The sequence below is a fragment of the Bombyx mori genome, chromosome 18 (assembly GCF_030269925.1).
Source record: "Bombyx mori chromosome 18, ASM3026992v2".
NCBI classification, from domain to species: Eukaryota; Metazoa; Arthropoda; class Insecta; order Lepidoptera; family Bombycidae; genus Bombyx; species Bombyx mori.
In genome coordinates this window covers 8,832,317-8,846,852 of record NC_085124.1, presented here as the reverse complement: position 1 = coordinate 8,846,852, position 14,536 = coordinate 8,832,317, and the positions used below count along the sequence as shown (strand labels likewise).

At 35.8% G+C, this 14,536-nt stretch overlaps 2 protein-coding genes across 2 annotated transcripts in view; both read right to left on the bottom strand.

The window, feature by feature from the left end:
- The window catches only part of LOC101740012 (semaphorin-2A), a 430,077-nt gene that overhangs the window by 319,862 nt on the left and 95,679 nt on the right, over nt 1-14,536 (bottom strand). The window lies entirely within an intron of this gene.
- On the bottom strand, nt 6,978-9,853 carry LOC110385598 (spermatogenesis-associated protein 17). Its single transcript, XM_021349435.3, has 2 exons — nt 9,488-9,853; nt 6,978-9,343 (listed from the first exon to the last, which is right to left on the bottom strand). The coding sequence occupies exons 1-2, from the start codon at nt 9,782-9,784 to the stop codon at nt 8,567-8,569; spliced, it is 1,074 nt and encodes a 357-aa protein (XP_021205110.2). The 5' UTR covers nt 9,785-9,853; the 3' UTR covers nt 6,978-8,566.

Here is a 14,536-nt window from a genome sequence, read left to right as displayed (position 1 = left end):
GTGGTGGTGACTACCCGCGCGGACTCACAAGAGGTCCTACCACCAGTGAAAATTCTTATTATTTCTCACCCCCACAAAGATTCTTATCATTAACGCCCCCGCAACTGGTATAGGGAGTCCAACACTCATATAAATATTACCCTATCCATTAATTACGCAAATTATAATTTTGCGGGTTTGATTTTTATTACACGATGTTATTCCTTCACCGTGGAAATCAATCGTGAACATTTGCTTAGTACGTATTTGATTAGAAAAATTGGTACCCGCCTGGGATTCGAATTTTTGACGTGACAACGTCTTATAATTCGATGGAGCCGGCTGCACGCACGAAAAACATGACTCATGCGGCGTTACCTCGCTCTGAGGCGTATGTTCTTATGACTAACTGTCGTCAGTAAACCGACTTTTCAGACAACCGATTTTTTTTTACTGCAAAAATACATTAAAAATAATCGGACTTCTTATTTGAAATAAACTATCGTAAATGGTATTTCTAGTCTAACTCCTTTTCATTCGGGGCATCGAGCCACTCTCACACCTCAGTGACGACTGCATATACGTGTTTGTTTGTACGTTTCACACGTCGTGAGCGGCGCCGTGTCGAGACGAGTGCTGTTCAACCATTGAAGTAGTAAAGGATCGCATTTTACGTTTGAGCCTTTGAAAGCGTATACAGCGTTACGGTTTTTTGTTATCGCAGCAAATGGGCTTCTAATAAGGTATGGTAAGGTAAGGAATGATTATTGTTACATAATTGAAGTGGCAAAGGATCGCATTTTATGTAAGAACATTTGAAACCGTATACAGCGTTACGGTTTTTTGTTATCGAAGCAAATGGGCTTCTAATAAGGTATGGTAAGGTAAGGAATGATTATTCTTACATAATTGAAGTAGTAAAAGACCACATTTTACGTTTGAGCCTTTGAAACCGTATACAGCGTTACGGTTTTTTGTTATCGAAGCAAATGGGCTTCTAATAAGGTAATGTTTTATGGAAAAATTATTGAATCAAGGTCAGAATACATATAATGTACCCATGATTATTGTTACATAATTGAAGTGGCAGAGGACCGCTTTTTATGTATAAGCATTTGAAACCGTATACAGTGTTACGGTTTTTTGTTATCAAAGTAAATGAACTGGAATGAAATGAAATGAAAATGAACAAAAAATGAAAGAAATGAACTAATGAATGAAGCAATTAGCACAAGTTTGCAAGAAGAAAAATTCTGTTAGAGCACAATTTTGTCACGTAATAAATAAATGGGCGCCAGCATTTATAATGTGATGTATATGGGTTTCTATAAGGTATTTTGTAATAACAATTTGAGTCCGCACGGGTAAGTACCACCACCCTGCCGTGAAGCAGTAATGCGTTTCGGTTTGAAGGGTGGAGCAGCTGTTGTAGCTATACTGAGACCTTAGAACTCATATCACAAGATGGGTGGCGGCATTTACATCCTATATGTCCATGGGCTCAGGTAACCACTTAACGCTAGGCGGGCCGTGTCCACCTTGGTCCACCTTGGTCCACCAGCTTGTCCACCCTTCTATGCAATAAAAGTACAAAAAAAAAAAATAATAAGGTCTGAATATATCGAATTTACCAATGAATACTGACTGGTACATAGAATCACTACCCATTTATTTCAATGATTGAAAGAATATTAATTATTCAGAATAGATTTAAATCATTGACTTCTTCAAATAATATTAATGAACAAAATACATACATTTTAATAAATAAAACATTTCATAATATTGTAAGAAAAAACTTAAAATATTTAATTTAGGCAGACAATAAATTTATTTACCTATGCTATGGCTATTTGGGTTACTGGAAGTGACGATGATTACTTCAGAATTAAATTAGTGGTTACAATAAAACAATTATCCGGATTCTCACTAAAACAGCAAAGCCGACGGCGTGCGTATTGACCGGAAAATTCGATAGCTTTGCTCGGGCACAAAACGCCAACCCGTGTCCCACATAAGAGACTGACCAACATAACTGAACAAAGATATAAAACGTGCATACATAGTTAAATTTGGAAATTTATACTAATAATACAAACTTATTTAATGTTACTAGTGATTGAAATTCGAACGCAACTTCGAGATTTAAATTTCTTTTTCTGTAATAGTTTTTTTTTTTTTTTTTTCTATCTATCAAAGCTTGATAGCCACTTAACAAAAAAGACGAATGTCAGTTGTCAAGCAGAGGATTTTTTTTATTTTACTGTGTTGTCTTTGCCTGTTTGTATTATATGTACATATATGACATACACAGTATACGAAATGTATTCAACGTATCGCCTTTCGCAAGAATAAATACTGCCGTTATAATGACTATATTACTGTTAGAATGGAAAAAATCACATATTTTGTAGGTATTAAGTTATTCGTATTTCGAAGTATGTAAATAATAGGGTACAATTAAAATAATTACACACAAACTCACACAAGCTTCTTACTTGTTTATGTAACAAAAGTTAATTTTTTCGATATTAAATAAAATTATAGATGGAATAACAATTAAGGTTTCGGCTTTTGTTCCCATAAGCGTTTTGTGTAACCCTTTCAATGTGGGCTTCGAAGCGGGCGAGGAGGCCCGAAAGTAACGCATTTTGGCTATGCACGTGGTCATTTTGATAAAGGACAACCAGTGATGAAGCGTAGCTCTATCTGAGCTTTCTGACCTCGCTCGCTGCAAGGTTATCACGAAGTGCGTAGAGCACCTTATCGTGACAAAGACGACGATGACTGCCTCTCAAGCGCCTTGTAATTTACGGTGCTAAAATTTGTCTAACACAGCGACCGATGACCAAAGCAGACAGACAATTTATTGTAACTAATGGTCCCGCAGTAGTCGAAAATCGACTATAACAAATTGAAATTATAAGTTTGAACATTATTGTGGTCCTATATATTTCTTTAGTCACAGATTTCGCCGAGACTACCCTATAGACAAATAATATTATAGATAAACAACATTAACCTATTCTCAAACTGACCACACACTTTAAGCAGTAAAAAAAGTTTGATAATAAACAAAGAGTATATATATGTGTGTCAAATACATGGTAGTGTGTGTAACGTTTTTTTATTGATTTAATGTATTAATAATGCATAATTTAAAAAAAACATTAGCATTCTGCACTCCTTCTCTATATTCTCTATAAATGTGGGAAATTTCATACTCCTATGACCGCGCAATTTTCTTAAAAATGGGTACAAAGTTTTTGCTTCACGTATTAATATATAGATAAAATAACTATTCTCAGACCATTCGATAACTTTTAAGCGCTTTTAGTGCTGCATTTGCCAACCATATTGTTTTATTTATCAACCTCGCACAGTTATTTATCTATCAGCCTAATAACTTAGTTTTAGATATTTAGCTCGGAATATTATTTTGATATGATAATTACTATGTTCGCTGATAGCAACAAAACCAGACAGCTAAATGAAATTAATATATTTTGGCTGTCTACAAATAATTTAAATAAACGAGGTCTGATTCAATTTTCTAAATCTAAATAACAAGACTATGGATATTAATTATATACTCTTATTCTTATTTATTTTCTATCAAGACGTCTTTATTTAAAACATATATACTGTAAATTCGATTATCTGGGCAATTTGTCAAGTAAAATTCATTCACATTCTATAGCATAGAAAAGTGGGATATGATAGTCTTAAAGAGAATCCTAGTCAGATTATAATTCTTTAATCAATAGAAGCATTTTAATTAATTTAATAATTTTATTACTTTTCCAATAATATACAGATGTATACATAAAAACGTATGAATTATGAGAAGCTTCATTCGTACTACAGCTAAATGATACACGTTTTTAACTCTCATAACATGGTTAGCAATTCTCCCTCATTCAAACTTACGGCAACACCTTCGACATAAAAGAACCTTCACGTACGTATATATATAGTCTTAAAGAGAATCCTAGTCAGATTACAATTATTTAATCAATAGAAGCATTTATAGTAATTGTTTTAATTTTCAATTGTTAATGCTTCAGAAAACTCATCCACTATCCATACCACAAAGATAATATCTATGCTCACATTCACTACGGTCAATTTTAATTTAATTACTTTTCTAATAATATACAGATGTATACACGAAAACGTATGAATATTTAATAACACGTAAATATGTATTTATTTTTATTAAATCAAAATGCAAGGTAGCTTAATAACCTAAAAGTACATATTATTATCCGCAATACGCTTCGTCAGATTATAGAAACAGAGCTATGAGCAACATGGCTCGTCAAAAAGTACAATACTTACTTTCAGCTACGTATGAATTATGAGAAGCTTCATTCGTACTACAGCTAAATAATACACGTTTGTAACTCTCATAACATGGTTAGCAATTCTCCCTCATACAAACTTACGGCAACACCTTCGACATAAAAGAACCTTCACGTACACGACGCCCTAACTCTTATGCGGTCCGACCTCCGTGGATCACTAATTACTGCGTACCAACGTTCGTTCCGCATTTTTCATACAGATCACGGACCCACTCAAGTCGAGCGATATCGATTGGAAAGTTCTGCCGGGAATTACTTGGGCCTCCGATGAGGAATTGCCGGAATGCAGTTGGGAGAATGCTCCTTTGTCCTGTGAAAAAGCTAGAGCAAATGCGTATCAAAACAATGATTACTTTCCTGAATGTCTCATCTCAAATTGGACTTAGATTAGTGTTGATAGCCAAATGTCCCATACAATAATTAAATGTAGTATTTAATAATAGCAATTATAAGTTTAGTATGCGTGAGTAATATGATACTTTGAATCCAAATGATAATTTGTATGATCGTCAATAATTTTCCTTAACAAAAACATTTATGTTATAAAGAATAATGGATATAACTAGTCTAGCCATATACTGTTACATAGAAGCTTTCCTTTTTTTTTTTCAAATTTTTAATTATTTTGAATTTGGAACAAGTAAATTAAGTAAACAATTTTAAAAACTTATTCCGATTTTGCGCCATTTCACATATTTTTTCATGTTTATTACCAGATTACAATATGGAATGAGGTGTTAAAGAAAACAGGATTGCAGTGATCGCCTTGCACAAAGTGGGTATGGAGTCGCCGGGCATATTCCAGATACTTCAAAAGCTTGGTATCAGCCGTATGTTCGTATATCGTACTATCAACAGATACAATAACACTTCGTCTATCGAAGACCAGAAAAAATCGGGGTAGTCGCACGCAGTTAGAACTACAAAGGCTGTTAATGCTGTTAAACCCAGAATTCGTCGAAACTCCATTAGGAAGCAAAAAATCTTATCGCGAGAAATGAAGATTCCCGCTAGGACTCTGTTGCGTATTACAAAACAAGACCTGAAGCTTGGTGGTTATCGTCAATATACAGGACATGTCCTAAATCGATCTTTACAATTAAAGAGAGCGGATCGATCAAAACTCCTTCTGTCGCGATACCCAGGTGAAAGGCACAGAAATATCCTCTTTACCGATGAAAAAATTTTCACGATTGAAGAACACTACAATAAGCAAAATGATAAAGTGTACGCTCACAGTTCTAAAAAAGCTGCTCAAGTGGTCGGAAAGGTCCTGCGTCAGTGATTATTCGGTGGGGCGTGTTTTATCAAGGAGTCACAAAACTACATTTTTGTGAAAAAGGAGTGAAATCTTCTGCCAAAGTGTATCAAGATACAGTCTTAGATCATGTTGTGAAAGCAGTCAGCAATACACTTTTACAAAATATACCGTGGACTTTCCAGCAGGACTCTGCACCTGGTCACAAGGCACGAACTACCCAAGCCTGGCTTGAAACCAACGTTCCGGACTTTATAGGAGCTGAAGACTGGCCCTCATCTATCCCAGACCTCAACTCTTTAGACTTCAAATTATGGTCAGTTGTAGAGGACATGGCCTGCTCTAAATGTCAGGGCGACATTGAGTTTCTTAAAAAATCTTTGGAGCAAGCAGTGGCGAAATTTCCCTTGGAAACAGTGCGTAAATTCGTGGCCAAAGAGATTAAAGGCCTGTAAAACAGCCAAAGGTGGCCATTTCGAATAGAATTTTATTTTTATTTTTTTAATAATATTACCATATTCATTTAAGAAAAATGCATTTTCGTTTGTAACAGAACTTATGGCTGGCTACGTAGATATTAGACTATGGTTAGTACAATATTGAAATGTCTACGAATAACACCGTAGTCCTCAAATATTAAGTGTATTATCTACGCCGTAGTCGTCCATGACAAAGAAAAGTGTAAAGTTTTCAAAACGACCGAGATAATATAATGACAATAAGAAGGGCGAAATTAAACCACAAAAGTAGTTCTCATTATGGGTGTAAAAACATAAAAATACGCTAAAAAAAATGTTTTCTCCGCGCTCCGAGTTCAAAAGGAAGAATTTCACAGACTTGCCCTCGGTCACGTCACATAACTTCGGCCATTGTTTTGCCCAAATTTTAGTCGAACCTTAACATAACTTTTGGCTCACATGTTTTCGGACAAATACGGGTAGAACTTTACAAGTTTATCCCAGAAAAAAGTTTGCGTAAACGACTTATAGGCAAGGAGCCTACTGTAATTGTTAGATTGAATCGAGATGTATGCTAAATACACTTGAGTAATGCAAAGAAAAATAAAAAGTTTTGATCATGCCGGATGATCTAACATAATATTTTTTCTGATATCTCAGTAATATTTAGCAGAATACTTAGTCAATTAATCCCGGTCGATTAAAGCTACCACTATCACCTTCCCCTTTCTCTGTATCTATCGCTAGTAGGATCATTGACATTACATTTCCTTTCCGAGCGCTTCTCGTAATTAGTGTCTGTGTCTATGGGCTTCAGTAACCGCTTAACACTAGGTGAACTGTAAATTACCACTCACCACTTAACATCAAAAGGGGGTCTGCTAATTTTCCTATTAAGGCAATAAAAACAAAACGACAAAATTAATTTTAATATAATGTGACATAATAAACTCAAATTGAACGTATACCTAACTCACCTCGCTGAGGTTTAAGTAGGTAAAAGTAATTATTCCTCTCCATGAAAGGCCTCTAACCCTACACCTGTCGGGTTGCCACTACTCGTTGTTTTCTTTTTCACACTTCAACTACTCCGGTGCGTATCAACGGGCGTGGAGTGTCGGCGGGTGTAAATTGAAACACTTGCAAATTTACCCTATACATTATTCATGTTCTGAACACCCTTAGAACGAGAGGGCCTGACAGTTACGGGTTTGATGAAAACTCCAAAAAAACACATAAGAAATGAAGATTGGATTCCGTGACCGACCTTCTACGAGATGTCGACCTTGAACCATCTGTATCAATCGTGACTGAGTTTTGAGTAGTTTCATTAGAATAAGTTAATGTTTTTGCTTTTGATGAATTCAATTTATAACCTATTGTGTGTGGCATGGCGATGCGCAAATCACACCCGTTCTCGCAGTCTGGTAGCACATAAGTAAAGTGGGTCAACCATTATACGTCTAACAAATGGGTACCCGCCTTAAGACGGCCTGTGCAATAAGGAGTCGGTTCAGAAACCCACAACCTGCATTATTCTGACCCTAATAAATTTGCCGAGTCAAACGGGCGTTGTCAGACAAATGAGTTTGAAGACGTACAACGCCGTAACAATTGTACGGAGCGCTTATACAACATTGTTTTATTAACATCCATAACTTGCTCTATAACGTTAGAAAATAAAACAGATGCTTTTTTTTCTATTACGTAAGACAAATCACTTCATGACTAAGTAGCAGTTATCGGCTTTTAGTAGCTACCGATAAACTAATAGATGAACAGGCTTTATTAAGGCATATCTTGAATAAATTGGATTATTACAAAACCAGATGGGCCTCTTACGCATCTGCAAGCTAAAGACAATAAAAACTTTACTAGTAAAATTTATAAAGCTTAAATTTATCACTCAACACTGCTAAGGATGTCAATTCAGTTGAAGGTGAACTAAAGACTAATTAAGGACAGTAATTCTAATATCATTAAATATCATTTTAGTTTTTTTATATCCTTTTTTTTATTTCTTCGGTGTTTATTTTTGGCTCGACACAACAGAAGTCAATATACAAATTAGACTTAAACCACAAAATGGTAGAACGCGTTCCATTCTCAAAGGCATTGATTGATTCGGTCCCATCAAATTAATGTAAATACGCCCAACCTCAAACGGTACACAAACAAAACGTTAATTTACAAAACACATTTTCCTTGGAGAGTTTAACGTAATTTCTTTCTCACCAAGGCGTTTCCTGAAATAAATTACAAGTGTAAAATTCACAACAACAAAAGCGAAACAACAAAAGGCCCGCGTTTCGAAACATCCGGACGACCCTTCCAAACTTAGCAGCCTGATTACGGATTTCCGAGCAAGAAAAATAAAGAAAGAAATAATACCCGCCCCATATAAAAATCCTAGAATACACCAGCAGACCACTCTCATTTTATTAAGCCCGACAATATAAAATAAATGCTTTTATTAGAAACACACCGCGTTTCATCTTTGTAAGCTACTCTTGATTTATGTTTTCGATAGAGCATTTCCTACTTAATAAGACGTTTACATGAAAATCAACGTAATCGAAAATTGATGGCTGCGGTGTGTAGTGCTTGAAGTACAGATGAAACCTAGGATCTCGCATCATGGTGCCACCTCTTGATGATCTGAGAGACGGAGCTGGTGGGGGAGGTGATGGTGTTGTTGCTGATCTCGATGGCGTATACGGACCTCTACCTTCTATCTGTATTTGAGGCTTAACTTTTTTCCACATGAAGGGCTCTTTGTGTATTTTTCCATGATGTGTCGTAATATGTCTCGTGTTCTCTTCCTTAGGTATAGGCGCAGTGAGCTCGTACATTTCTGGTAAAGATAAATACCAGTAGTCGGCGCCGTCCCCTATTATAGGAAATAGCCTTTTATTGGAAAACCTCGGCCGGTATTTTCTCACGAACTCGTCATATTTTCGCTTCAATCTCTTCATGTATTCAGTGTAATGAATAGATTTGAGGAGTTTCTCAAACTCTGATAGTTCTGTCGTTACTGGTTCAGAGTATACACCTGCACATACGTATGTCCTTAGTAAGTGATGTAGTTTAAAAACTACAAAAGCAAGCCATTGCCGGGCTTCTTCTTCTAATATCCTTAAATCATCAGCTCGACTGCGTATTCCGAATTCAGCGGCCTCGGCTGCTCGCCTCTCACCTCTTATTGCAACAGTTGCCAACCACCTTCTATAAGACTTGTAACAGAACTTTGTTTTCCGGGAATAGTGACCACGCCATAACGCCTAGAACAATATTTAATTATAAATCTTATTATTTAGCACAATGCAACCATTTCATATCCTCTTGCTAATTAAATAAGCAAGAGTACTGTTGGAGACTGATATTAGTCGGTGCTTTCAAATTAAATTTTGAGAGTCAAACTTTACCTGTATAATTCTTGCGGCGTGGTCATAATATCTGCAGTGCTTTTGTCTCACAGCCATTCTTAAAGCAATTCTATAGGCTTTTCGAGCGACATGAACTCTATAGGCACATTGAATTGTTACCGCATTCTTTGACAGCCAAGCAATATGCTTTCTAATTAAGTAACCTCGCGCCATTCTTTGTAACAACACTACAGCTAAAAATCTCGTTCTGCGATGTGACTCCGCTAAATTTGCCCGTTCTTGCAGCTCAGCATAGAAATCATCCTGTGACGGTAAAAAGTCTTGAACTGTAGCCATTTTAACAACTTTCCAAAAACTGTTTCACGATAAACAAATAGATGACACATCAGATCACCGGCAAACAAATCAAAATTGTCAACGTTTGACATTTATGTAGCTTGATGTCAAAGTGCATGCCTCGTTCTACAAAACGATTTCATTTCAAAACCTTCTTCAAACGAGCTTTTGCTCAATCATAATTATGCCAAAGGCCTCGAAACAAGCTTAGATTTTTTGGAAGGAAGTTCCTTATGGGGCGATGCGAAGGGGTACCCTAACCGGTAAAAAACGTCCGTAACGTAAGATTTTTTTAGTAATGCACACAGTGTACGACTTGACTTTGTAATAACGTACAAAAAATAACATATTTTTTTACCACGATCTCAGAGCGTTCGTTTGCGCAATACACTAACTCTTATGCAAGCAACCGTGAATGAAATGTACCACAATATGACCAAAATACGTTCGCACGTTACCGAATGACCGTGGGTTGTTGCGAAACCTCCAGTTTTATTTTCTTTATACCTCGAATAGAATTTAAAATTAATATTTTTATAATAAGGAACTTCGTTCCTATCCGGTGTCCTACGACACCACACATCTTTTTATTTGTATTCTTACATGAGTCAATGTCTGGTTGCCCATTTCATTGCGCTCGCTCCCGAGCTCCGATACGAATTGTATTCGGAGAGTCCTCTGCCACCCTCAAGCCTCGCTCAGGTGGCCTCGTGTGAGACATCATGAATAATTCAACAATCAAATTGCCAAGGACTGTATACCTGTTTATTTATATTCGACGGAGAATTTAGTGGTAATTCCCATATAAATAAATAAAAATGTCATGTTGTAACTGTAATAAATGATTGATGTTTATTTTACCGAGTACCGAGTTGCCCTGTCGTTGCAAAATATTTTCGCTTTTTTTTTTTCCTTTACCAAAGTTTTCTTTTGAAAAGTGAATCTTAATAAAATATAAATGTCGCGCTTCTTTAAGTCGTTAGCCGCTCTTTAAAATCAAGGTTCCTTGGGAAATGGTCGACTTTCATAATTAACAATGTGCCCGCAACGAGTCTCCTCCGCTCAGAAGAAAAGACGGCCATGAATTATTAAAGAATGGCATATCATACAAAATTTACAAGACCGTGTTGTAATGAAATAGGCACCGGGAAAACGCCTCGTGAAAACACATTGTGATCATTTTATATTATGACTCTTTTTTCATGACTTTTGTCATCGTCAATTACATTTACAGCAATACCCAAAAAATATGTTCAATATTTTTCGGACTCATAATGTATGTTTTTCTGTACTTAACCGTGGATTTGAGATGCTTGAATAAATTTGGATATATTATCGGTTCATTAAAATTCCTTAGAAGACGCTGAATTAGACTTTTTAATTTAAATATTTTGTCAGGGCTGTCGTGTTTCTTTTTATATTTAATACATAAATTGTTATAATTCTGTTTTAATAGTAAAGTATTATGTAGTGATAACATAATAATAACGCACTCTGGATGAAGACAATGATAGAAGACAGAAGTTTTAGAATATTCCTATCTAAAATCTAGATAGTACGGAGGAATCTGCTCCCATATGATCATGTCAAATTGTTCCTCATGGTTCTTTCCTTGGTAGTTGCCTGTTGTACATGAATACTAGTATAGTCGTATCTCTTGGTACAAGTACACACATATTTTAAGCCACGACGACTTCCAGGCGTAAAGTACCTGTTTACTTTATTCAGGACCTTCAACATTTTTCATGACAACTTGGCTTAACTCTATCGATCACTCTAATAATAAATACAACTTCAAACATGAACCTCAAGAATCACAAAACTCTTGGAAGTTTGAAAAGTTGCCCTTAGATTAGCATCGCTATGACAAACGGATACTTATTTGCAGTAAATGTCGAAATCTTTATTGTGAATGATTTCAAATGAACTAAATTCAAACCACATCATTCGAAGAATTCTCTACTTTGATCACAAGTTTTGGTGGCCAATATGTCAGACATCTTTCGCATTGTCATCCGCATCATGTTATCAATATGATGTCATTGACAAATAATATAAAAACGTGAGGGAGAATATTGAGCTTTGTGAAACGCCATTGCTAATGGTCATGGTACAGGACCAGGAGCTACAAACCACCATGTTAGTGCACCGATCATCCCAACAACTATCATCATCATCATCATCATCATCATCATCATCATCATCATCATCATCTAAACACTCATTTTCTGAATCGAAGTAGGATTCCATATCCCAGTAATTACGATAAAAATGCCCCATTTGACCTTGTCGAACGCAATATAAATACTCATAGCTTGCCCTTGTTCAGTTCTTCAGTCTTCTGATGAGACCGCTACCAGATCGACCAAAATAGAAGCCGTGCTGATAGTAGCTGATGAGCTAACAAACCTCGAACCATTTTAGGACCTGAATATTAACATCCCACTTCATTACTTTGGAAAACAAGGAAGATAAGGGATGGGTATTAAACTCGAGGGATTCAACTCGTCACGCTTATTACAAGTTTTAGGATAGGAATACCAGGCGATCTTTGAGACAAAATGTTAAAATCTCAGTTGTATCGTTATCCTATAGCAGAAAAAGAATGTGACGTCCCCTCGGAGACCATCTAGTAATATATTAGGTGGATATCGAAGCTCATAGACATCACAACGAAAATGTCGCCACCCACTTTGAGACTTAGGGTCGCAATTGCATCATAGACTGTCCCACTCTTCAAACCGCAACGCAGCGTAGCTTCATAGCAAACAGGCAGGTTGGTTGAAGCGAAGATAACACACTCGACCTAAAGTATATGACAAATTTATTAAATTCAATAGATTCGATTTATACAGTACGTCAGGCTTTCATAGTGGAAACCATTCGTAAACACGTTTAGAATACTTTGTACCCGCTTACCGGATTTGAAGTTTTTTCCCATATCTATTCGCTGATAAGGCAGTAAAAAAAAATGATAGCCTAAGAGTTTACGAGTTCGACCTAAGCGAGTTTACTAACACTAGCCCTAGCAAGAGCAGTGCTTCGCAGAATCGACCACTGGATCGGAATCGCAACCCACTGAGAAGATCTGGCGAGAAACTCAGTAGACTAAGTGTGGGATTTCAAAACCGGCATTGTCGCAACACTACACGGCGTCGGTTGCCTTACCCATCAACCCATGGACGCTTCAATGCATCAACAAATTTGACCCAAAATACAGAATTATAAAATGAATACCCACCATAAAAGAAATTGCTGATGCTATGTAGTAATATAAGTAATGGACGCATCGTACGTAAAAAAACGATTTTCCACCGTCAGATCATTAAAACACAATTAGTACTTTAGTTACTATGTATATTGTAATTTTATGGAAATCGGACTTTATTGCCTTACATTAAAACACTATTAGGGTGTTCGATAAAAACAGATCGGTTACGTTACAGGTATGGACACTAATGGATTGCGGTACAAGGTTAAACAATTTTTACTTTTGAATAGGGATTTTATGTCAATAGGTTTTTGTTTGGAAAAATACCCAAAATTGGGACTAGTTATTGTTGTTTCATTGCTGTAGTTGGGTACACGGACAATTAAATTGCAGATCTACTAGTGTAAATCTGTGCCACACACTTTGAGACATAAGGTCGACATTTCAACTTTTTTTACATGACGTCTATCCCATCCTTAAGACGGGGCACGAGTGATACCTATCTGTGCGACCTCACAATGCGCCACATCACCGGTAAAACTTGGTTAATCAGATCACCATCAGTATTATAGCACTTTCAAAAATATTGTAGCTAAAAACAGTATTTAGAAATAAGATACTTGAAAAAACATTAAACATAAACTCTGAATGTAAAATTGAATTATTTCGCTAAAATTTGAAACTATTTTTTAGTTCTGTATATTATATTATATGTATTTCAGTTTTTTTTTGTATTCTTATCTGAATTGTCGATTCATCTCTATTCTCCAATAAAAAATAATTCATATACCATATGAAATACATTAATACTAAAAACTCAATGAAAACATGAAAATTGCTGTTGTATTGCTAATTCCAACTTTTGCAAGTCGTAGACATGAATTAAACAATTTCAGCGGTTTAATTTCGAGTTTATTATGAGATTAGATGAAACCGTAAAAGTGGTTTTAAATTGACTGTATTTGACGAAACGAATTCTTATAAGACTGTGTAAAGAGTATTATTTCAAACGTTTTAAAATAATTCGTACCTTGAAAGTCTAAATAAAGAATTAATATCTATATATATAAAAATTAATTGCTGTTAGTTAGTCTCGCTAAAACTCGAGAACGGCTGGACCGATTTGGCTAATATTGGTCTTGAATTATTTGTGAAAGTCCAGAGAAGGTATAAAAGGTAAATAAAAATAACAATTTAGTTTTTTCTTTTATGTGTCCCCCGTCGTACGGATTCCTTTTGTTTGGTTTATTTAATACAAAAGTTTAGGTCTTTTATTTATCGATTGTGGCACTACGAAGTATGCCGGGTCAGCTAGTTTATTATAATTTTCAATTAAATATTGAAAACCACGCTTCGGAAGTCCCTATTAATTATTTTACTGCTTTCAGTCCGCGTACAGTAAAACAACCCTCTAATAAGACTAATATTCCCTTAGGCGTAATTATAGCGTCTTCCAATCACACAATAACATAGGTAGAACCGTCGGCATGTATTAACCGTTCTAAATTAGTTCGCGCAATCATCGATTCCCTCTGATTAAA